Raw genomic sequence first — 27,247 nt, 5'->3', positions numbered from 1 at the left:
TTGAGAAAATGAGAACCACTGGCGTAGTATCTTATTAATGTATATGACGACAAATCATGAAATACGAATGTCGATGATAGGAAAAATACGTTAAATATCAGGGTCAAGTGGTTGGCGGCACTGGTGAGTCAAAACAATGGGACCACTGTTGATGTTGCGCGTTTGCTCCATGAACGGTTGTCCGCCGTCTTGCGGACGGACGGGGCGAAAACGAGCGTCGTTGCCCTTTCTCCCCTTTGACCAAAACTCTATTCCGAAAGAACAGTTGTCGCTGCAAAACACGGACACGATCCGGACGCGGAAAAACGCTCCGGACCTGATTCGCAAACGGTCGAACGCGACGGCCGAGCATCCGAGCGCAGGAAAGATCGGTCGAATCGAAGAGATTTAGCTCTCGGAAAATCGATCGGAATCGTAATGATGCCCGTCACGTGACCCGGCCCGGCCAATGGGGACGTTGCATCCTTACACACCACCCCGTCCCGCCCGCCAATCGGCAGTTTTCGGGCATTAATGGTCGTATATGCGAGTTTCTCCGTTTTTGGTACGGAAATTAATTTATTGCCGATGCTCCGGGACCGAAGTGGGCATTCGAGAAATGACCGCGTAGTGTCGAGTTAGCGGGAAAAGGTGTTTTCGCCCGTGCGCGCGTGCCATCAACCACACGGGAAATACGTCGACGTGCGACCGACGAGTACGCGCCGCGTTACCGCCGCCACCGCAGCCGCAGCCGTAGCCGTCGCAGACCGCAGTAATAATAATAACAATAACAATAACAATAATAGTAATAGTAGCGGCGACGACGACGACATAAATACGCTTAACGATAATAATGGTGGTCGCGCCGTCGGGTTACCACCTCGACGCCGCCGGGAAGTCGTTTGTCGTGCGCAACACCAACACGTCCTGTCACCGCCGTCGTTCACGTTATTAGCCCCAGCGTACCGTTTATGTATGTTTCAGCCACAGTCGAAAGGTACGTTTATCCGTTAGGTACTAGGCGACAGTTAAATCGCGCGCGGGCTGGAGGCCTGGAGCCTTCCGCCAAATACGCGGCCCAGCATTTTAGGCATTGGCACGTATTAGGTATAGAAGTAGGTAGGTTGGAAGGTAGGTGTACGTCGCGCGGTTTTTTCACGTTCGTCAAAAATCGTGTCCGGTACCCCCCCGGGGAACCGCGGCCGTAGTCCGTTGGGGGGGGACGGGCGCGGGGGAACCCGCCATGTTGATGTCGGCGTAAGCGCCAAAACCGTAAAATAACGCTAACGGTGTATTGGCGGCTTACGCACACACACACACACACACACGCGCGCGCGCGTCATATACGTCGCGTACACGTTAAAGCGCGCGCGTACACACACACACGCTCACGTCTTGCACGCGTACACACACACACATTCACAAGCGCGCCAACACGCGCGCGCACACACACAAGCGGCGCGAACCACGTACATGTCGCGGCCGCCGTCCAGTTACTGGTCGCGGCGGTTATTAATAAATAACAAAACAAATAATAGTAATAATAATAATATAAAACACTGTAATATTACTATTATTATAATATTATATTAAAATATATTATAATTTTATATTAATATTTCTTAACGGACACACATGGGTGTAAGCGTTCCGTGCGCTCGTGTGTTGTTCGCGTTAAACGCCGCCGTCGCGCCGTTCCAGTGTTCTCTGATCAATTTTCGCGCCCAAGTTCGGTGCGCGCCCGTTCACGTCTCATCAATGCTGTAACTCGCCGCCTCCACCGTCGTCGCAGCCGCCGCACCAGTAACGCCGCCGACGCGCCTCTACATTTGCCCCATCAAACAGGTAGCCCCCCCGTGTTGGTTTTTGACCCCGTCGCGCGTCGCATTAGGCATTACCGCACCGACAACGATCTCTCGTACCCCGAGTGGGTCCGGCGTGTCGAGGGCAGCATCGTTCGCGTCGGTTAGACCATGGTTGACGCCGTTTTCGTTTAGCCCGCCGTTTTTTTTTCATCCCTAATTCTCCATGTCGAATTTTTTTTGGGTTTTCGACTCTCAGGCTCGTATGAACATCAACCCACACTTATCCTCCGTCTTCGGGACCCATCTCTTATCTTTGTAGGCATGGTTAGTGTCAACAAGTCTGGACATTGATCGTTTCGGTCGGTAAGTGCGGAGTTGTTTGTTAGCGTTGACTATTCATCACATTCAATGTAAGTAGTTCTCATCTTAGTTTTTACCTAACATCTTTGGTCTTTCATTGCAATGGTAGTATATTATCCTTTTTGTTTGTCCTCATCCCATTCATACTCATTTCATTGTAATTTATGCGTTTAATCTGCATGTTATATCTTATGTTCAATGGTAACAATTTCATGTAATTTTGAAAAACTTTTCATTTGAATCTTGATTTTATACTTATCTGTAAAGGAAAACAAATTGTTACAATGTTAAGAGTATTGTATTATTAATTGTTTTCAGGTAACTGAACTCTATATTTGTAGTGTGTCTGTCACTATGTTTTGAGATTACTTATATTGAATGTGATGAATATTTTGTGAGATAATTTCATATAAGACAATACTATATTTTATAGTATTTTATTGTCTTTTTTTGGGTAAGTAGCTTTCTATATTTGTGAAGGTACCATACTTGATTATATTTAGATAGGTATATTCAACCAAGTATATTCTAACTAAATATATGCGTCAACCATCAAATTAAATCTTATATTGAAACTCGTAGGAGCATAATGTATTAATGTGAAATATTACCATACCTAGCAAGTATTTTTAGGCCAATGATCTGATATTAAATAAAAGTCAATGCCTTAATTATATATATACCTACGATTCAAATGTATAAACATAAATCTGAATAAGTATTATTTGAATAATTAAATTTTTTTTTTAATAATAAGCAAACATAAAAACAAAACATACTTATGAGTTAAATTCGGGTTAAATTATTCAAAAAATACAAAATCAAATGTTATTATTTCTTTGTTACAAAATTTAAATGTAAATTGTGTATACATGTTGATTAATTTATATAATTGTATATTATTTCAGTGGGTTCAATATGCAGCAGGTGCCAGTTTCAACTCAAAATAGTGGTGTGCCGGCAGTAAGTAATTTAGCTTTAAGTAATTTACTTTAAGTTGACAAATTGACCAATGTAACTAACTAGGCATAGGTACAACTGAATTACCTCTTTATTTATGATTGAATGGGTACCTATAATACTTAAAAAAACATATTTATTTTTAAATAATTATAAGAATTATATTGTTAAACCTAAATATTGAGATAAATACCTTATGTGGTTGCAAATGATGCTTACAACAGTAATGGTTTGGGTTGATTTTATTCTGGTTAGCGTTAGAAATTGTAATTTTATTATAACAGTAAATGGTTATGATATCATTTATTTACATATTTAATTGATGTGTTTTAAGTAATCATAAAATTGTGACTCCCTCATGAAAACAAATAATTCATGGATATTACACACAAATTACCTAGTGATACCTATAATAATGGACTCTTGGACTCAGTTTCACTGTAAAATTTAAATGTGTAATCCAGTTCATGGAGAATTGAAGAAAACATTTAAATCATAAGTTTTAAAAATATTAAGAATTCAATTGGGGTTTTAATAGCATCAAATTTACAAAAACATTTGTAAAAACTATAAATATTAAAGATTGTTAAATGATAATACTAAATACATACATTTTACATTTATGTTTTCAATGTGTTGAATACATGTATTATGCAGGTAAATAAGATTACTTATTTATTTATAATTTTGCTATCAAATTATAGGATACTTTAAATGCAAAGCCTGATGGTGGAGAGGTTGCGCCACCACGGAATGAGCCATATATTGAGCCGGTGAATGGTATCGTTCAACCACCAGTTGTACCTCCACCGAATCGACCTGGCCGACTCACCAATAAACTTAATTTCCTTCAAAAGACTGTAATGAAGGCTCTTTGGAAACATCAACATGCGTGGCCATTCTATCAGCCGGTGGATGCCAGCAAACTTAATTTACCTGTAATTTTAATTTTTCACGATAGTCAATAATATTATGATGTAGAGTTTAACAAGTTATAAACTATAAAGATGAGATAGAACCCTTGTATATTTCTGTATTACAAGCATACAGAATAGCTAATTGGATTTAGCAAAATCAGTTTTTGTTGTTGGCTTGAATATTACTTACTAACGATTTACCTAAAGGTTATTAAATTTAAGGGTTATAATATTTGCTAGAAAAGGCTTTTAATTGATATTTTAACTTTAAAATTTGTTATTATTATCATAAATCGATAACAATTTAATCAACAATAAAAACCTCTAAGATACCTTAGATAGTATTCTTAAAATACAATTTTATTTTAAGACAATTTACTGTTCTAATAAAGGTAAAGGCACAAAATCTGGTCTATTGAATTGTCCATGTTGCACGCCAGTAAGGGCAGATACCTAACCTACAGGTTTCAAGTCCTTAATAATTATTGAATTGATATCAAATAGACAGCAGTGACAACATTTGAATTTTAAAATAAAAAATGAAATCTTTGTGTCACATATTATACATAGGCTTGATATTATAAGTTTATTTAGGTTATATAATACATTGGATGTATATTGTGTATAAATACATATATTTTGGATTTCTGAGAGACATTCTACATTTATTTTGGTGGTTGTATTATGAACACCAAAAAGTTTCCAACTTATCAATTTTCAGTTTTAAAAATTATCCCCTTGGTTAAAAACAAATGATATCTTATTCATACTGCAGTTTTATCGACTTAATTAAAAAAATATCAGAATAAGTTAAATATACATTCAGGTGTTTTATCAATGAATAAATAGTTATGTATGTGACATGTGTGGTTGTTTTATTTAAAATATAGATAGTACCTATATGAATTATGAAGAAACTTTATAAATATAATACTCAATAGGTTTATATGTTATGAGATTTTCAAATTTGCATTCATGTAACCTATTTATATATTATTAAGATAAAATATTTGTGTAGTTCCATAATTGTTCTGTTTATACTGCATTTAAGTATTGTTACCTACAAATGTATTATTCATTTTTGTAGGACTACCATAAAGTAATCAAAACGCCTATGGATTTGGGTACTGTAAAAAAGCGTTTAGAAAATAATTACTATTGGTGTGCTGATGAATGTATACAAGATATTAATGCAATGTTTTCCAATTGTTATACATACAATAAACCCGGCGAAGATGTAGTTCTCATGGCTCAAACATTGGAAAAAATATTTCTTGCCAAGGTAAGGTTAAATCATTAATACTGTGTTCATTTTAATAAACGCACATCATTTATTATTATAGATGGGACAGATGGTAAAAGAAGAAACTGTATTGCCCCAACATAAACCGGCTGTGAAAAATCATTCAATTATTCAGAAACCTCCCAGTCAGAACCAACCAATTGCTGTAGCTCCTGGTTCGACTGCTATGGGCACCACTCCTCATTCCCAACATAATTCTCTACCACCTCAAGTATGTCAAATAAAAATTGTTCAGTTATAAATTTCAAATAATGTTTTGAAATGGAAAGAAAATATTCACTTACAAAAATTGGTCCAAATTATAATTTATTATATGGATTAACTTATAAAACTTATAAAGTTATTTTGTGAATGTTGTACAAGTAATAATTTCAATGTTTAACAACCATATAACCTATATAACAATATTTAAAAAAAATTATTTCATCAAATTTCAAAAAATGCAAAAATTAATTTATTTTTAAATAACTAAAAATTTGCTTAATTTAATTAGATAGTTAATGTGTGGCTTATGTCTATTATATGTTGAATGGTAAAAATATTAAGTATAATAGGTCTAATTTCTTGCACAATATTATAATATTTATTTATGTTATTTTTTTTAATTTTAAGATTTTAGCTCCAACAACGAGTGATTATGTAGCACAACCAGTAAACATACCTCTAGGAGCAGCAAATTCACTAACTGGTGGAAAACTAAAAAAAGGAGTTAAAAGAAAAGCAGACCCTAGTCCCATCAATTCAATTGAATCCACCGTTTATCCTGGCCCAATGGCCACACCAACAACCCCTGTTCAACCTTTACAATCATCTATTCGTAGAGAATCTGGCCGACAAATAAAAAAACCGAGAGTGCCAGATGAAGGAATTTTATACTCTCAAAACACGACTTTACCTATCGGAGGATCCGGCTCAATACCAGTAATTTTTTTTTGTTATTTAAATGAAGACCTAAGTATTATAACTAAAATTGTATCTTAGGACGGAAAAACCAAAGAAAAATTGACTGAGGCATTGAAGGGTTGTACTGAAGTGCTTAAAGAATTGTTTACCAAAAAACATGCGGTAATGTCATAAGGCTTGTTATGAATGGGATTTTAAAGAATACCTGATTGATGTCTAATCTGGTTTTATAGGCTTATGCATGGCCGTTCTACAAGCCTGTTGATGCTGCTTGGTTGGGCTTGCATGATTATCATGACATTATTAAGAAGCCTATGGACCTGGGAACAGTAAAGGTAATTAAACTTTAAAACATTCAGGTAAATATTGATTTAACTATCATATAATATTTGTCATGATTTCAGACCAAATTAGACAACAGAGAATATAAAAATTCAAAAGATTTTGCAGCTGATGTTAATTTAATATTTTCCAATTGTTATAAGTACAATCCTAAAGATCATGATGTAGTAGCAATGGCAAAAAAACTACAAGCTGTGTTTGAAGCGAAGTAAGTATCTTAAATTATGAAGATAGTTTTAAATCCTTTATAGTACAATTGTATCTAACACAAATTATTTTATTATTTAAAGAATGTCAAAAGTTCCACCAGACCCACCTTTAATAGAAATGAAAATGGAACCTGAAGATGAAAGCAGTTCAGAAGGAAGTTCTGGTTCATTGAGTGATTCTGACGATTCTGAAGATCTAGAAAATTCAAGAAAAATTCAAGAATTCCAAGAAAAAGTAAGTTAAATTAAATTTGTTTAGTTCCTAATATACCTATTTTTACATAGTAATATACTGGATATTCAAATATTTATTTCAATAATGATTGCTGCACTTGTTATTTATTATAAATATAATTTCTTATCAATCAAAACTCTTGTAAAACATTTTTACTGCTCTTATTTCAAGACATGCATTTTGTATGGTTACATTTAAGGAGTAGCTGAATCAGCATGATAATCCTTAAGTGGTTTAGTTAAATTTATAATTATACTTTTAAACTTTCCGAAGATTATTTTCTTATTTAAATTTAATTGCCTATCAACAATTGGCATTTTTTCAAAAAGTAATTTATATATTTTTGTTTATCATTTAAGTAGAATCTATCTATAAAAAAAACTTAATTTTTAGGGCAAGTAATTGAATAATTATTTGTAATAAAAAAAAATCTATTTGTATGCAATTTATACAGTCTAGTGACTACGGATCTTGCCTACCCCCATTGTTTTTTTTATTTATTCAAACTGATTTTAGAAATTTTTAAATGGAGTTATAGACCTCAATAATTTTTTTCAATTGTCAACATTGAATACTCAATATACATATCATTAAATCACAAAAAAAAAATATTTATATCCTGGTCTGACTAATATGATTTTATGAAATAGTAAAAGCACTTGTTTTATTAATACTATTATAATTGATGTCTATGGTCTATTATATACTGTAATACTTACATATTATGATGAAATATATTCATGTGCGTCATTTGATATACCATTTAAACTAAGTTCAACTGTGCATGTTCTATGTTAGTTGATTTGGTTGATGGTTAATTTTTATGATAGAATATGTGTATTCTGAATAATTATAAACCAATAATAAATAGTTTTTTCATTTGTGACACGTAACTACTATAAAAAAAATATGCTTTGATTTTGAAATAAAATATTCTAGATAAATATTTATAGTTCATGCTGTCAGTTGTGGTGAATTTAATAATTAAAAGATAATCTAGTATGCAATATTATTTCTGAATAAAAATGTAATAGGGACTGCTTTTATGATGATATTCATATTCATGTGCGTCATTTGATTTACCTTAGATATATTCAACTAAACATGTTCTATGTGAATTGAATATATTTTTGGCATCACTAAGTGATATGAATTTACCAATCTGATTTTAACAACATCTAATTTTTTTAATATTCTACTAGGTATAGAATGATGATATTCATGTGCGTCATTTGACTAGCTATTGAGTAGTTCGATGCATGTTTTATGTTAATTGAGCTTATTCATAGATATTTATTATGATATAAATGATAAATTCTGAAGTATTGTCTTTAGGCATACAATAATTATTTATTAATATACTATTAACCAATAGGTTTAGAAAAGTAAATATTTTTAAAATTTAACTGTCTCAATCTTAAATTAGTTAAGGTGTACAAATATTTTATGTTATGTACATAGAGTAATATATGATGAGTAATCTTTATTCATGTGCGTCATTTGATGTACCATTTGTTATGTTAATTATGCATGTTTTATGTGTTTTTAATTAATTTTTGGTTATTTATAATGATAGTATATTTAGATACTGAAATTGAAAAATATTTATTATTAATATATATATAGATGAAAAAAATGTTTAATAGTTTGAACAATTAATTTTGTAATTGAATATTATTTTAGTTAAATGCTCTACAAGATCAAATGAAAAGGCTAGTTGAAGAAAGTGCTAGAAAGAAAAAGCAAAAAAAGAATAGTATGAATAATTCAAAAAAGAAGAAACATTCTACCAATGACAAATTAACTTCATCTGCGTCAAAACCTCCATTAGCTGTAGCTCTCAATAGTACACCAATGAATATTATGGCAAATTCTACTATTACCAATGATATTAAAATGTTACCAATTGAGCCATCTATGAATGCTAAATCAGCAGCTCAGCAATTGCGCCATCCTATGACAAATGCTTCAGCTGGTCAAACAACTAAAGGGGCTAAAGGTAAAGGTGCTGGTACCAGAGGTCCTGCTAAAGCGCCAGCACAACCAAAGCGTCCTAGAGTTAATTCTAGAGCAAACAATCCGAAAAAAAAGAATTCTGTTAGTGCCCCAGCATTTGACTCTGAAGATGAAGATAATGCTAAGCCTATGTCTTATGATGAAAAACGTCAGTTAAGCTTAGATATCAACAAGTTACCAGGTATTTATTAAATTAAATGTACTTTTTCCTCATAATATTTTTTTTATAATATTTGTTTCACAGGAGATAAACTTGGTCGAGTAGTACATATTATTCAGTCACGTGAACCATCACTTAGAGACTCCAATCCAGATGAAATCGAGATTGATTTTGAAACCCTTAAACCATCAACATTACGGGAACTTGAGTCTTATGTAGCTTCATGTCTGAGGAAAAAACCACGTAAGATCACCAGTAAGTTTTGGTTTTGGCCTGGTTCTTCTTTTATCTTTACTTGTTTGTCTATTTAAATTTTTTTTCTCTGGATGTATTTATTTTTAACTTGCTAACTGTGTACAGAATGTGATACAAAAATAATGTATTCTGAAATCTATACTAATTTATGACTGGTAGCAAAATAAAGACTAACCTTATTTTGTTAAGTCTATTGTTTTATCAGTGTTTTACATTTGTAGATAAAAAAGTTTCTGGGAAACCTAAAGAAGAACTCGGAGAGAAAAAACATGAGATTGACAAACGATTAGATGTTAGCGGGCAATTGTCTACTAAAAAAGGCAAGAAAGGTAATTTAATTGAGCCACTTTATATTTTTTAGCTTTTAGTTATTTGTGTACATATATAAATTGGGCTTGATGGTTCATAACATATAAGGTAATTTGAAATTGGTGTTATAATGATGTGAGAGATTATCCAAGAACTTAATAAAAAGACAATTCTCGTAACACATTTGTCTCACACTTATATATATATGCATTATTGATTTTATAATATATATTATACATATGTACCTACAACTTTTTCCCAATTTTACAGATGCTAAAGCTACAGAAATTAGTGGTCCTTCTCGATTATCTGCATCTAGTTCTAGTAGCTCAGATTCTGATTCAAGTTCATCCAGTTATTCAACATCATCTAGTGATTCAAGTGATTCTGAACATGGTGAGTGATTTTTTTAATTGAATAGTACTCAAAATTTAAGTGTTTGAAACATTTGCAACTAAGAGATTCATCTTAATTTTTCAATAAGTGTTTGAATCCTAATGATAATCAAGAATTAAGTTATTCAAATAGTGTTGCTATTCTCTTTTGCTTAAATTTACTTCAGTATTTGATAGCTTTATGTTGAGCACACTTTATGTTTGGTTTGTCCTTACTACAATTTGAATTATATGTTATTATTATCTGGTCTTAGTATTTGTTCTTTACGTAAATTATTTTGAAAGATTATGTGTTATAATATGTTCATCATTTATGAGTAATGAAATGCTCACACATTTATTATACTATTTAAGGTTTTCTTTGGTAAACGAATCAGTACTCAAAATATTAACTTCAAAGTAATAATTGTTTTACAGACAAAGTGTGGTGTTAGTGTGTACTCTGTTGATAAGTTATATCATATATTACAATTTTAGGAAAAATAAATAGTTAAAAAAAAACTTGTATAATTATTTAATGTATAAGAACATAGGGTATCTAAGAAAGATATACTTGTCTATACTCTATTCAGAATAAGAAAGGTTCCGGGCAGCTGACTTGTGCATATGGGGTCGCTGATGCAAACTGGTATCTTTCTTAATTCTGAATAGAGTATAGAATGATAGCATAATGGAATTTGAAATTATTTATGGTTAGTGGGTTATTCTGGTATTGTAATTAATCAGAAGTTTTTATGGTATTCAAAATTCTTAACATTAAAAATTGGTAGATAGTTGTTTAAATATAAATTACTTATACTTAATATATACTAATTTTTTTGGTATTTAAGATTAATCACTTTTTTAAATTTTATTTAACTAGATTACCTGTATAATTTTAAGCTGCTATATAAAAAAATGCTAATACAGTGGTTGCTACTTAAGGTGATGTATTTGAAAATAATAATGTTAAACAATTGCTATCATAGTAAGTTTTCACAACAGTTATTCATAAGATAATCGTGGTTTTCATCTAAATATTTAATATCACATAGAATGAATATTTTAGATATTGAGTTAAGTAATCATTTTTTTTCTGTGGACAATTTTTTTTACTAAAAAGCCTAAATATGTTTTAATATAAATTTTTTTTATACTTCAGTATCTTATCTGTATTGCATGTTGCAAATGGCATAGAATATAGATAATTCACTGGCAGACTCCCGTCATTTTGTCAATACAGATTTCAGGGTACCATATCATATTTTACATAAACACTACATCAACATGTCAACTAATACCATTAAATTTCTGATTTTTGATTTTAAATAATACACTGTATTTGTATTTTAATTTACAATGTGACTTAAAGTTTACCCTGAGTGATAAAATAATTGAACATTTTGGTTTGGTTTGGAATAAAAATGTATAATTGTACTTCTGTTTGGGTTTATTAATTTTAAGAATAACTCGGTTTCGGTTCAGTTCAACCTTAAAAATCAAGATTTGTTCTATAATTCGCTATACAACATAATATTATAAATGGTGTATGTCTGAAGATCAATTTATTATATTAAAAATAGTTACATGTATTTACTATAAAATGTATTTAAGTATATTGCATTATTTAAACTATGATTCATTTGGACTCATTTTGTCTAAAATCAAGTATTTAATTTGCACACTTTATATCTATTTATAATAATACATAATGTCATTTATGTATAAAATATGCCCACTGTCTATACTCTGTTCACAATAAGAAACCTAGTCGGCAGCTACCAGTTTTTGTCACTGGTTGTCAGGCAACGCCCACTGTTCTGTGTCTGTGCTTGTAGTGGAGCCATGCTCCCGCTAAGTAGCTGGTCTCCAACAATGTTTCTTATTTTTAACAGAGTATAGCCAATCTTGTTATCAAATATAATTCATGAATTAACTCATATGTTACTTTTTAAAGTAGTAACCACTGTATTTTTTTTTGTTCTATGGTATAAATAGTTATAAACAATAATAAATCATTTTAATTTTTAAGCTAAAAACTTTAAAAATTTATCTTGTTATTTTATTGCATTAAATAGGTATATTTTTGAGTATTTAATGACTATGATGAAGTAAATTTTAAATGTGCCACCTATTAAATAAATAGCAATTTATTTACAAGTTATTGGACCAATATTTTCTAAATAGAGTACAGTATTTTTTTTCTAATAAAACATCATTATGCATTTTTGTAGAATTGTAAAAATTATTAAACTCTTAAATTTTCAAAGTATAATTTTAAATAACTCAGTTCTCTATATAGTTTCAATAATAAATCATTTTATTACTCAAATAAAACTGATATCGGTATGTATTTTCATAAGCACCTTAATGTTACTACTAATTTTTTCACATACTAGGTTATGGAAACAAAAAATGTTTTAAATTGATATTTATTCTCAATGTCTGATTATGAATTGTCTATGGAATCTTTAAAATATAATTTACATTTTTTTGACTGTATGACATTTTTGGCACAGAAATACTACTAAGTAAACAATTATGAAATGGTCATATAACTTCTAGTGTTTCTAACTTAAAATAAGTATTATGTTCATAATTTAGAATTTTGTTTCATGCATTTTTAATATTTTATTTTGTGATAGTTCTTGTATTCATCAGTGGTTATGAATTTATTTAACTGTTCTTCTTTTATTATGTGTATGGTTTTTTATGTTATTGAAATCATCATAATATTAATTTGGATGATTAAGATTTTATATCTAATATAGTATTTGTTCACTCAGAGTTATGAATTTCTTTATACCTTGGCAATTTTAAATAACAAATTAATTTTATTTATTTATTGTTATACTTAAACATATTATTTTGTATAAGATTTAAAATTTGTAGTAAATTACAGTTTTAATAGGTATAAAATCCCCACAGAGTGTTCATAATAAGTAAGTATCTCTTACTTTTCTGTCATAATATTTTTGATAAGGGAATTTGGAGCATTTAAGTTTGATATTTTTTTGATCCCGAGCAGAGTAATAATATATGTATCACATAGGTTTTCTTTTCCAAAAACTTTTTTTTTCTGTGCGTTTTTTCTTTTTACTTTTTAGGAACTCCCATACTCTATGTAACGGATATTAATTTTTGTCCTTAAAAATATTTTATTTTTTTTGAGAAAACCTCATAAAACTAGAGAAACTTAAAAATATCTGTTAAATCTAACTTATTTTTTGCCAAGATATTTACTTAATATTTCTAGATTAAATTTTGTAACTATTTATTGACTCCTGTATCCCAATCATTAACTCTAGCTTTTTAGTTAAATCTTTTAATGTATCATCAAAGATTTGTAATACAGCAAGAACAAAAAAGTGTTGTCTTTCATTTTCTCACTCTAGAAGTTTTTTTCAATTGTTTAAATTATTGTTCAATGCTCGCATAAGTTGTCAAGTATTAATGACCATTAAGTAAATAATTGTTCTTTAATTTGTATTGAGTAGTGCTTGTATGTGATATTTGGTGGTTGTTCTGAAAATAAACCTTAGTGATGTGTTTTTAAAATTTTAAGTAGATTAAATTTTTCAAAATCAACAATTTTTGTTTGTCTCTTGTAGGTGATGCAATAACCGATAAAGGGTTGAAAAAACCAGAAGGCTAGATTTTTGGAGATCTATTTTAAATTAAAATATTTCAGGGATTAGGCTAGAGTGCAGAACATGTGAGCATTTGTTTTTAAGTTAATAACGGTGAATTTTTTTATCATATTTTAAGTAACATGTCAGTTTTTTTAGTAGTACCCCTTATTGATTGCAAACAATGCACATTCTCAATAGTTTTTTTAATTTACTTATGACAATTGTAATTTTTTTTATTGTTTGCACTCTTAGCCTTCGCCCCGAACTCATAAAGACAGTTAACTATCAACTTTTATATATATTTTCAAGATAATTATTTTGTAAGTTGAATTTAATGAGAACCCGTCCATATGTTATTCTTTTGTACTTTTTTTTAAAATTATTTTTTTTATTGTATTTATGATGCCATATTAGATTTATAATTTTAAGTAACACATTACTTAACTTTCTTACGTTTTACTACCTAAATGTGTTCAAAACCGACTAAATTTTTACTTTTTTTATTTTGTATAAAAAAATTGACATGAAAAATCATTGTGTACACTTGTAAAATATTAATTTTGTATACTTGGATAATATACAAATCAAACATAATAAAATGTATATTTTTTAATTTATTTGTTAATTTATAATTTTTGCTCACATTTGCACTCTGGTTTATTATCTTATAATGATAAACAAATAATTGGGCAATAAATATATTTTAAGTTTTAATTAGGGTATTAATATTTATTTATTGTTTTGAAATTTGACTGTTTTATCCAGTCTAATATTATTACAATCTTTATTACCTTATAATGGTTCATAGTATAAATAAATATATATATATATATTTATGTATATATATATTATATGTTGTTACTTGTTTATTTTGATGTTTGTATGTCTTACAAAAGTTTTAATAAAATAAGTAGATGATAATTTTAGAAATTATTTTCTGCAACTTAACGTGTTGAAATTTAAAAATGGTTTGCAAGTTAATACTAATGAAAAGTGATTTGAATAATTTAGATTATTATTCAGTAGAACATACAATGTCAAATAGTCAGTTATTTATATTACATAATATATTTTTTATGAATATTGACAAATTCAAACTATATTTATTGATAACAGTTTATACTCTTCACAGTTTGATAGTTTTATAAAAAACATATTAAAAATAAAAGCTATGTTATATTTATTAAATTAATGGCTACATTTTTTTTCTCAATAAATGTTACCTATAAATATTTCTAAACTTAATGATATCTGTATAAATATTTTTAATAACTGATGAATGTTATTTTCATTTGAGTATATAATTATGTTAGTATTACTTGTATTGCAGATATGTGTAATTAATGTACAGAGTTACTAAAATATTATGTTACAACAGCTTGAGTGGCCTGTATATATGTATATAATATATATATATATATATATATATAAAAGTTCCTTAAACTATAGTGGGTTTAATAATTATTTTAAAATAATATTTTATGAAATATAATTTTCTTAGTTCATCAGTACATTATTCGTCAGTACTTTGTTTCTTTTATTTTATTACTTGCCTATCTAAAGATTTTTAATTTAAATCTATATTCCTTCATTCACTATTATAGTTCAACGAGTGTGCTATCAATAAGTTTTGGATAATTTAAATATCAAAATTCAATAATTGACAAGGCACATTTAATTCAAAATAATTTAAATTTTCATAATTTTAAATTATTTATTTCTTAGGCTTATAAAGGTCCTCAGAGTTATTAGAATCTATTTTGTTGTCATTTGCATCTAAATTTCTAATAACACATTTATAATAGATCATAATATTTGTAACAAAAAAAAGAAAAGAATACCAAGTATTTTAATTTTTTAAGGTGGCAACAAGCAAAAAAAGAAGAAACGTTTGTCCGACGACGTGTCGATAAACGTGAGTATTATTCTTTTCTCCTTTGTTTGTGCCATTTATTTTGTTTCTTCAACTGTCGATTTTTGGTCTGTTATAGAAATCGGCCGAAGGCCAAAAATCGACAAATTCTATGAAACAGACAGGTCCAAACTCAACATCTGTCAATTCGATCAACAAACCAGTTGTTAACGCTCAACAGAGTCAGTATTTCAATTTTTATGGAATAGTTTATATTCTTTTTTAATTTTGAAATTTTGATTTCTTTTTGGATTTTGGTTGCACCATTTACCGAGTTTCCTTTTTATTTTTGCATATACTTTTAGATGTTTATATTTAACATTGCACGTGTCTATGTCACACTTGGTTATGACTTCAATTTTTGATTTATTTTGTATTAACCACATTTCATCTTTAAACATATTTTGGCAAATTTATTTTTATTTTTCATTTAATATTTATGTATAAATATTGCTGGATATACTATATTTTGTTCCTACCTAATATTATAAATTTATAGTCAAACTTAATCACTTAATATTATGTGTACACTAGTATCTAATGTAGATACTTTTTTCTTTGCTAAATATATTTGTTAACAGTTCTAATTTGCATGATCTATCTAGTTATTTAATAATATAATACATAATTTGTACTACTTTTCAAATTATTTAAAAGTTTTCTATTTTTTGGTTTTAAAATTATTTGTATGCATGTTTTTTATACTTAATAGTATATATTCAGTTATAATTTTTATTTCTAACTAAATTGGAAAACAAAATATAATCATTTTTACATGGTAGTATTGTTTTACCAATAAAATTAATTATTTAATAACCTAATACTTTAAATTATTTTGATTATAATTATAAATTTAGTGTATTTTATTTTGTTTTGTTTTTATCAAGGTGTAAAGTTTAAAGTTTTATTTGCATTTTTGTTCTTAAATAACCACTAGCTAATTAATTGTATTGATATATTGTGGACATTTATATACATAAATAATACACTACGCTTTATAACTTGCATGAATTATTTTCGTTAAATGTTGCTTCTAGTATTAAGATCGTAATGTATACTAGTCTTAAGCTTTAATTCTCTGAATCGTTGTCTCTTATTATTAAATAGATATTTTAGTGCATAATTTGATAACTATTTAAAATGTTTAGATGTCCCACCAAAAAAACCACCAGTAGTAACAAATCCAATGTCTATAAATACTTCCAAGACAAATCCAATGGCTATTAATAATACTTCAAAGGCAAACCCCGCAATTCACTCTAAACCAACACCAGTTGTATCTACAGCTCCAAGTCTTCCTACAACTAATGGAAATATATCAAGTAATGCATTTTCTAATAATTGTTATGCTATTAATTCAAATTTTGATCCTCATTGATTTTTGTTAACACATTTTATTATTTAAGTTAAAGAATATTAACAACTGATTATTTTAGATGGGGATTCAAATACTTCATCAATGACTCAAGATATTACATCTAATGGAGTACTATTACAACAAACTAAAGTCGAAGTTAAAACAGAGCCTGGACTCCCAGTTAGCAGTACGTCACAGCCTATAGTCTCTCTAGGGTCGATGCCTAATGAGAATACAGTACTCTCATCAATTGCATCAGTGTTTGATCCTCTTACACCTCCTAGCAGTCAGCCTACCAATAATAATTCATTACGTGTTCCCGACAAACAGGCTGCACATACAGTTGTGCCCACATCTAACATGCATAACTCTCTTGTTAATGACGGTAATTTTAGTTTATATAATATATAAGTTTATATTATGGGGTATGATCAATCAATTTTAATTATTCAGTGTTTGTGAAATATTTGATTCAATATCTTATATTTCATGGATTTTATAAATAATAAATAGAAAATGTTATTTATATTTTTTCTAATTATAGAACATTTGATAATAAATAAAATTTTCTTGGAGGATAATTTTTCATAAATGTTTGTTTTATTGTAGGAAATTCAGTTCAGCATGTCGATATAGCACCAGTTATGAATTCTGTAGCTGCTGTTCATCATTCAGCCACACCACCATTGATGGTCCAACCCCCAATAGATAGTAAACCTCGCCCATCACCAATCACTCCAGTTATTCAAAATACAAATCAGGTAATTGTAGAAAATAAACTATTTAAACAAGAATAATATTTACTTCTTATGCACTTGGTTTATACATTAAAATTATAAATATATATAATACAAATTTATCACAAAAAAATAAAAAATAATATTTATTAATTAATTTATACAATAATGATTGATTTCAATTTAAACTAATATTATATTGAAGTTTTTGTTTTTTAAACCTTAATATTGATAAATATAAGTATTTATGTTATTATACAGTCTAATTGTCTTTTTTTATACATTTGGAATATGGCATGTATGTATTTAGGATATTTTTGTTTACTGCTTTAAAAAAAAAATTGATCATTTTACTATACCACAGAATATAACAATTCATTTATTTTAATAATAAATCAACTTATCAATTTTACATAGTTTATTTTTTTACTATTTTATATAATATAAAAATGATGGTTAAATAGTAAAGCCATTAATGATTAATTAGTGACAGTAAATGTACAGAAATATCCTGATTACATAACATATGAATAACACATTAATAACCTTAACACTATTTTGGGGTTCAGGTATTTCCACAGTTCAATTTAGATTCCTCCCCTCAGGTTCCAGCGTCATTTATGGGACCATTACGTCACCACCACCACCACCATCTACATTCTTTCCCTGTCCCATGGGATCCTAATATTGGGCCTTCTTATGACACAGCAGATGTAATTATCACATTATTTGCTTGCTGAAATATTTTTGCGTATTATACTGTATGATGAATTTAGTGATTGAAATAATTTTTTTATCTAAAAGTAGGCATAAATACATTTATTAGATATGTATAGATTCTGTAGATATTTGGAAAATTAGCTTTAGCTTTTTTTATATTTTAAATTTTGCTTATGAAATAATTATTAATTTAATAATCAAAAATAAAATAACTTTTTTTTGTTGATTTATTATGCATGTATGCACAAGATTTTATTATTTAAAAGGCCATTATTACTAATAAATAATATATATTTACCTCATAGGGTAACAACACTGTTATTCATTTTAGTTAAGCTTATATATTACTGTATGCAATGCTTACTTAGCCTTTTGAAGTTAAAATATTAATCTAGTTAGTTTATAAGAATGATATTTTTGAGATATATAGTTTTTATCCTTGTTTTATTATCTCAGTAAATCTGTTACACATTTTTTATTCTATTTAATTAACTAAATAATAACATAACATTTGTAACTGAAAACTATATATTTAAATTTAAATATTTTGTGATGTATCTTAAATCAGCTAACTGAAAAAAAACATAATGAAACATTATAATCTTATTGAAAATTTATGCTTCTAAAAGATTATACAAGTTGAAAATTATATTTATTATATACATTTAACTGCCAGAACAATAACCTTTTGAATGACATAAAATGTATTGATTAATTGATATTTAGACAGTTGTATTAGATACTTACTAGCTAGTATGAAATGCCCCTTCTTTTGTCTTTATTTATTTTTATGCTGTTCATTCATACAAAAGTTAACCTTTTTTTAAACAGCTATCTGATCAAAGAGTTGTAAATGCTGCTACTAGTGTTTGGAGTTCATTAGCTCAACAAGCTGCAACAGACGCAAATAATCAAGTAGCTGGAGCTTCAATTAAACCATCTACAGCTGATTCTTTTCAGCAGTTTAAAAAGCAAGCAAAAGAAAATGCTAAAAAGGTATTAGGAGTATAAATTGAAAAATAAATTAGTAAAAAACCATTTAAATAACTATATACCATTATTTATTATTGATTGTAATATAATAGCAACGTGCATTGATTGAACAACAAGAGATGAGGCGTCATCAAAAAGAACAAGCAGAAAAAGAGCGCATTCGTATTGAAAATGAAAAAAGGAGAGAAAAGGAAGAAGAAGAAGCTCTTGAAAAAGCTAGGTAAATTGTATAATTTATTTTGTATTTAAAAATGTATTTTATGTATTTTATCTTTTATTGTAATGTTTAGAAAAATTGTTGCTGAGCAACAATCGTCCCGCCTAGATGAAGTGAAAGTTTCTAGCAATACAGATGATAGTTCAAGTCCCAGTCAAGACCGTGCTGCTGAGGGACGTGAAAGGCAGAGATTGCGGGAACAAGAGAGGAGACGTCGAGAAGCTGTAAGTTTTTTTATTTACTGCCCCGATTGATTTAGGATACGGATTGTATTAAATATAATATGTTTATATAATTTAAAGAGTCAGTCATTTTGAAGAAGTGTTTCATGTGATATCCAAAAGTATGAGGATATTCCTGACAGGTTTTAGGTTAACTTTTTAAATAGGAATATATTAAATGAATGCTTGTAATATACATAGGTTTCCAGATGAAAAAAAAAATCATCAGAACAGCTTTTAAATCATTATGCTTGTTAACATTGAACAATAAATGAATATTTATATCTTTACTTCTATAATAAAAATTAATTTATAAACCATTGCCAGCAAAAAAATAATTTTGCAATAATTGGGAATTCAATTAGATTTTTAAGTTTTTAAATGTAAATCACATTCTCAAATTTAAATACCAATTAATCATTCTATAGATTTAAATATGATGGACAAAACATGTATTAATTTTATTTATTTGTTATTGAATTCTTTGTGTCAATAAAGTTTAAGTACAATTGGAATTTTTCTAATTTAGATGGTGAACCAGATTGACATGAATCGCCAGAGTGATCTGATGGCAGCATTCGAACAAACATTGGCACCTTAATTACTGCGATGACCAATGACTTTATACCGAGATAAATTATCTTCAGATCTTCTATTTGTCTGTTCATCCTATGTATTTAGAGTATGTATATCTGTGTAAATAAGAGTAAATGTGTGCCTTCCATGTAAATAATTCATTTTATGAATGAATTTCACATTTGGAATAATGTTATAGTTTTTTTTTTGTTAAGACAAATTTTATTATTTTACTTTTATCATTATTTGTTTTCTAGACTTGACAAATTGGTAGTTTTTTTCTATATTTAAACCAAAATGTAGTAAAAAAAATTGGACTTGACACATATTATTTATTTGTTTTATGTAAACTATATTTAACAAACAACTTGTTCGAAGCGCTCAAAATATGTCTTATTAGTGTTGAGAATCATATTTAAGATAAAAAGTTTAGGAATAACATTTTTGCATATTTTATTATTATTATTTTTGTTTTGATACAAGTATTTTGAATGCAGTGCCTGTTGGCTGATAATTTTGCTACCTAAATACCATATTTATATTTTTTCGTTCATGTATATAAAACTACATTTAAAGTACCAAATCAAATTGTACATAAATCAACAACAATTTTGTACAAAACCTTGTATAATACTAAAAATAGTTATATGTTAAAGAAAATAATAAAAAGTAATAATAATAATAAAAATAAAATATTACAATTTGAAAAATATTTTATTATCAACTAATTTTTATTATTTCATTCATTTTTCTTTCCCCTTTAGCAATTTAGAGTTCAGTATTATCTTAAATTTAGTTCACTAAATATAACTTTTGCATAATTTATAATAAAAAAAAAAATTATATTTGTATTGTATATGTAAACATAATATATAAACTTATAAAAAATAATTTAGTTTTAATATATAATTATGCAAAGTTTTGTGTGTTAAGATTGTTAAACATAGTTAAAATAACAGAATAATCTATAACACAGGTTGTTTTTATCTTTTTTTTTTTTTATTATTATTATTGTAATCATTTATTTATTATTTTCAAGAAATATCAAGTGGTCATAAATGGACTTCTGTTAGTGTATAAAATGGCCAATTTTTATTTATATTTTTTAGTATATTATTAATAACTTGAAACTTAATTATAATTTGTTATGATATATGAGAATAATTATATAATACAGGTGTTTTACATTCTGCATACTTTTGTGGTTGATATTTTCCACATTTTTAGCGTCACTATTTTAGCATTAAACATGCCATTGAGCAGGTATAATTTTTTTTATTATTTTATACATTATTTTGGAAATTGTATCTGGTGTTCTAATGTATACAGTATACATATACATTATAATTCACACCGAGTTTACATACAAATGAAGATGTAAACAATTATTGAGACACTGTATGTAATATACTAAATTTGTAAAAAAATAACAGATTTTTTGGTTTACTTATATTTTAATGTAATAATTACGTTTAACTATTTATTTATTTAATGGTTAAAAAGACTGATGTATTTTATAAAATATGAATTGACATTTATGTATACTACCTGCCCTAATTTAAATAAAATATTAGTAGGTTCTATGATCTAACCTTCAAAGTACGCAACATTAGCGTTCATGTCTTAACATTGCATACAATATGTCATTGTATATTAACATTAATTTCTGTATTTCAATTAAAGTGACGCTGTTTAATAATCATACTTGTTTGTTGACTTTTCATAAAATAAGTAAAGGAGATTATTCATGATCAGTTATTTTATTTTGAAGTAAGTTATAACTTATAGTCATATAGGGTTAGGATGTTTATGATTTTGCATATTTTTTTAGGTTGTCCAATAGCATCCATTCTTATACAGAAATATGTTTCATAATATCTATATTCAAATTATCAAAATTTTATTTTGCTTATAATTGCATATTTTACCATTTTTTATTTATAAGTGTATAGTTTGTGTTTTTTCCGTTTTTAAGCGCATATTTGACAAGTTTGATTATCTATATTTCACAAATTATTACTTATTTATTGTTGAGAATTCAATATGGTTATACCTGCTTAAATAGAATTTTTGATAACCCTTGTCAATTGTCACTGTCAAAACTTATCTTGAAACTGCAAGCTATTACAATTTGGTCAGATATTTTAACAGAATGTTTAATAATTTATAGTTGGTTTCCGTCTTGTCTACAACCAATGTAGAATACCATATATTGCTCATTTCGTGTTTTGCAGTGTACCTATTTTATTTATTAAATTACTCAGTTATGCCTAAAGTTAAAATGTTCTTGTTCTAACTAAGAGGTTTTGTAAAAAAATTTGGAGAGCAGGTTTTAACTAATGGTTTAATTCTTTATTGCAAATTATGCAAAGTTAAGATCGGTAGTGAACGTTGGCTTACTGTGAAACAGCATATGAACACTATTAAATATATTCGATTATAAGTAGACAAAAATAAAATACCTTTATCAGAAATCTTATCTATTAATAACTAAGTTAAAAGCAAAGCTTATTTTTGAATTTGGATTAGTAATGAATTAATTTTCTTTCAAATTATATAATGAGTAGAAAGTCAAGTCTAATTTATAAACTTTAATATTAAAAAAACGACATAATGTACCATGATATTTTAAACAACAAGTAAGTAAGAACTTATATATTTATTGATATAATGTTATTTATTTAATACTGAAATAGAGAAAACTTGTCAACAGAAAAATTTTTGCTTTTAGTTTTTACAATTGTTATGTAAAATCTAATATATTCCAGGGAGATACTTAATAATAAAACAATCAAATATTTATAGGTAGGTACAAAACATTCTAACACACAGTGACTGCACTACATATTTTGGGGCCCTTGATAATTATGGAACTAGACGGTATCTTCTTAGACTTGATATTTTGTTTTATATAAGAGCTGACAATCTTTAGACACTTCAGTTTTCAGATACCAGATACCAATCACCAGTAGTGATATATTTTATTATTCCTAATTGTGAGGATAGATACAATTTATTAGATATCAATATATCATCAAAATTAAAACATACATATTAAGCTTATAGCAAAATAAATCATACAGAACAAAAAAAGTTAGCTGCATAAAAAAATATATTTATATATTCATGTGTCAATGTAAGTAGTGAGTAAATTTAATTATAATACAATAAATAATTAAAGGGTATTTGTATTTTGCTTTTAATAAAATATATAAAACGTCAAATGTGTACATACATAAATATAGGTTAGAATAATTAAAATAATTTTTTCCTAGATTTTGCTGCAGCAAAGTCATCTATTGTTTTATCATAATTTATTGTATCCGATATTGCTTTTTCAATAGGTATGATAGATAACCCACAAAGCTTTTCTTGGCTGATCCTATTGCGGAGATAATTTTTTATAATTTTTTATAATTTTTAGCTTAGAAAAACTTCTTTCTGCGCTGGCTGATGTGACTGGAATGGTAAGAAGTATCCGAAGCATAACATTAATATTTGGAAATGAACCATTGGAATTTTTAACAGTTGAAAGTACTTCGAGAGGAGTTTGGTTTTCAGTAACATGCAATCTAAAAATTATTAATTCTGCATATAAATCTAATGCATCAATATCTTTTGATTCTCCATCAGTTAAACGATTTTGAAGGTCCATGTAATGTTTTAATAGATCTGTATTGGCTATGTTGGTCAATTTTCCAATTCGAAATAAGAAACTAAAGTCATCTTTATAAGATTCAAGTTGTTTAAAGCGGGTTTCCATTGAACTTATACCTTGATCAACAATATAAAAAAAATATTCTTGTCGAAAAATAGCCTCCGCATCATTTACTACATCATCGTCGCCTTCACAACTGAACATTTTCTTTTTTTTTTAAACGACGTGTTTTATAATTTGTATCAATACCATTTTCTTCGCAAATTTCTTTTGCAGCCATAACAGACTTTTCAAATCCTGTTTGTCTAAATGATTTAAAAAAAATTAAAAGACTGCAACATATTAGTTGAGATGTCTATATCAATATTTTTACCTTGTAAACTTTTGCTAACAATATTCACTTCTACTAAAATACTATACCATATAGTTAAACTTAGAATAAATTCAAATGTACTGATTTCATTCGCCAATGACTGAGCTTCACTTCTTGTCATTGTGTCACTTGCCTCTCTTGATACTTCTTCCGAGGCTTCTATGATATTTGGTAGCTGATAACGAAGGGCTTTTACACTATTTACTCGACTCTCCCACCTAGTTTCTGACCACTTTTTCACAGTCAAAAATTCACAATGCTTTTGAAGAATATCCCATCGATTTGTGGACGCTGCAAATATTGTATAGTCACGCTGAATTGTTCCAAAAAATGTTGAAGCCTGAACTGAATTTTTTTACCGAATCTCTAAGAACCAAATTTAAGTTATGTGAAGCACAAGGTGTGAAAAATGCTCTAGGATTTAGATTATTAATTCTATAGTTTGTACTCCTTGATATTTCCCAACCATATTGGAACCGTTGTCGTAAGCTTGACCTCTACAATCCTTAATATTAATACCATACTTTTTCAGATTACCCAAAAGAATATTAGCCAGACTTAGTCCTGTTGTTGAGAAAACTGGTATAAAATCTAAAAAGTACTCTTCAGTATCTGGACATTTTGCTTGACCATCATACATATTTACTATAGGTACACGAATCATGAGTGACAATTGTTCGTTGTGGCTAATATCAGGCGTGCAGTCCATAATAACTGTATAATATTTAGCTTCTTTTATATAATTAATAATTTTATTTCGGATATTATTAGACATTAAATTAATTAATTCATTCTGTATTTCATGACCCAAATAATGTACACGTGTTTCAGTACTTTTAATTCTTCTAACATGATCTATAATTACTGGATCAAAATTGCTTAGCATTTCAATTGCTCCTAAAAAATTACCATTGTTTTTTGTAAATAACACATCCGACTGCTTTCTAAAAGCATTATTATTTTTTGATAAGTAGTGAATTACAGATACAATTCGCTTAAGAACATCTCTCTAATGCATTTTTTCTCTCTCCATTAGAGCCAAACATTTGCTATTAATAGCTGTATCAGTTGAAATTCTTGATTTTAACTCACTCCAGCATTGTGTAGATTTATAATGTATTATAGACCTTTCATGTGATTTTAATATTTCTGTAAGGTGTTTCCAATAATCAACACCAGTGTTAGTAATAACGGTTATTTTGTGTACCATCGAGAGATAGCATAACTATATCTATAATGAATAACAACGGGGTTACCCCGCAAAATGTTTGTCTACCAGCTTGTCTAAACTTTAAATACCTACTTATGAAGTTATAACTCATAAACTACTCGTTCTAAATTCGATTTTTATGAATCAAAATACTTAGAAAAATGAGTTAATACCTCTGGCTAGTTAGAAACATCACTCCAATCATTTTGTTTATCTGATACTGAGAAAATCATGGCAGTTTGTTTATAAATGTTATCCTCTCTGGAGGATATGATTTGACTTTCATCATCAGCTCTCTGTAGTTCAACATCTTTTGCTCCATCGTATAAATTTATCTGTTCCTTAAAAATGTATACTAAAATAATTTATGAAATATACTTATGTCAGGGAATTAGCAAAAATTATAGGTATTTTGAAAAAAGATTATTACGTTCTAAATTAGTTTACTTTAAAAAAAAAAAGTATTTTATTTATTTAAAAAAGAAAATAGTACTTAAAAGGTACTTACAATATCAGTTGCTATTAGAAGATTGTACCGACTTGTTGATCAAATTTTCTGTGGTTACTGTATTATTCAAACAATTTATTATTTGCGGGAGCAATTTTATTTTGTCATCGCGTTGTTTTTTTAATTTTCTTTTTAAAGATCCACTTGGATATACACGTTTGGACATGATTCATATGTATGATATTAATGATATATGATTATAATTTATAAAATAACGCAAAAGGTATTAAAAATGTAATTTAGTCAGTATATTAGGTACGTAAGCCATAAACGAAACGAAAACAATTTGCTAGGTAAATGTACTGTGTACACACTAGTCGACTTGTGTCTTGTGCAAGTACAATGTACACATTACAAGCTACACGGCTGTTGGCTAGACATATAAATGACAATTAGGTTTATTACAACATAAACAATTAGTAACGAATATCACACGAGTAAACGACAGCTTTAGGTTTTTGAGTTATTTTTTAAGTTGTAAATGTGATTATCTAATGGCTAACGAGTTATTGCAATATTGCCGTTATCTTTTGTTATTATTGACCGAGGTGTTGTATTTACTACCTATCGTAGTATTTTCAATTCGGTAATCGGTATAGGTAGGCTGCATTTATTATTTACAAACAATTATTCTGAAGTCGTGTGCCATAAATTAAATGATTTCTTTTTCTCTGTAATAATAAAATTATGAAAAACAAATAAGGTGACATGAGGGCCCGGGGCCCTTCTAACCACGGGGCTCCGGGCATTTGCACGGAGTGCCCCCCCCCCCCCTAGCGCCGTCACTGCTAACACAACAGTTACTTATTGGAAAAAATAAGTATTATTAAAGTCATAAAAATGAAACATATGTAGTAAAAATATTTAATTTTTGAGTAAAAAAAAATGTGAGTTTTATTAGCAGTCGAACAATAAATCAATCTGATTTATTTTGTTTTTATGTTACATACTTACATGTACATGAAACAACTGTTTTATGGTAGTTCTATTATTTTTTTATCTTCTA

The 27,247-nt window shown here is 28.2% G+C and overlaps 2 protein-coding genes across 7 annotated transcripts; one reads left to right on the top strand and one right to left on the bottom strand.

The window, feature by feature from the left end:
* Positions 1 to 234: 234 nt before the first annotated feature.
* LOC111036904 (bromodomain-containing protein 3-like) lies at positions 235 to 20,933 on the top strand. Of its 6 annotated transcripts, none has more exons than XM_022319180.1 (24): positions 235 to 976; positions 3,053 to 3,107; positions 3,809 to 4,042; positions 5,109 to 5,303; positions 5,365 to 5,535; positions 5,937 to 6,245; positions 6,306 to 6,389; positions 6,461 to 6,562; positions 6,632 to 6,777; positions 6,860 to 7,013; positions 8,697 to 9,210; positions 9,274 to 9,432; positions 9,666 to 9,773; positions 10,024 to 10,149; positions 15,622 to 15,674; positions 15,751 to 15,853; positions 16,820 to 16,993; positions 17,108 to 17,413; positions 17,638 to 17,789; positions 18,335 to 18,478; positions 19,317 to 19,481; positions 19,571 to 19,698; positions 19,769 to 19,919; positions 20,446 to 20,933. In XM_022319180.1, exons 1-24 carry the CDS (start codon positions 951 to 953, stop codon positions 20,515 to 20,517), a joined length of 3,831 nt encoding a protein of 1,276 aa, XP_022174872.1. In that variant the 5' UTR covers positions 235 to 950; the 3' UTR covers positions 20,518 to 20,933. The 6 variants fall into 6 exon arrangements, with proteins under 6 accessions (XP_022174872.1, XP_022174871.1, XP_022174876.1 ...); XM_022319179.1 differs by having other exon boundaries at positions 236 to 976; positions 9,274 to 9,444; XM_022319182.1 differs by lacking the exon at positions 235 to 976 and adding an exon at positions 1,561 to 1,824 and having other exon boundaries at positions 9,274 to 9,444.
* Positions 20,934 to 23,694: 2,761 nt separating this feature from the next.
* On the bottom strand, positions 23,695 to 26,902 carry LOC111036913. Its single transcript, XM_022319196.1, has 2 exons — positions 26,242 to 26,902; positions 23,695 to 26,074 (listed from the first exon to the last, which is right to left on the bottom strand). Exon 2 carries the CDS (start codon positions 24,352 to 24,354, stop codon positions 23,875 to 23,877), a length of 480 nt encoding a protein of 159 aa, XP_022174888.1. The 5' UTR covers positions 24,355 to 26,074; positions 26,242 to 26,902; the 3' UTR covers positions 23,695 to 23,874.
* Positions 26,903 to 27,247: the final 345 nt, after the last annotated feature.

The sequence above is a fragment of the Myzus persicae genome, unplaced genomic scaffold (assembly GCF_001856785.1).
Source record: "Myzus persicae strain clone G006 unplaced genomic scaffold, MPER_G0061.0, whole genome shotgun sequence".
Taxonomy (NCBI): domain Eukaryota; kingdom Metazoa; phylum Arthropoda; class Insecta; order Hemiptera; family Aphididae; genus Myzus; species Myzus persicae.
This window is presented reverse-complemented; position numbering and strand designations above follow the sequence as displayed.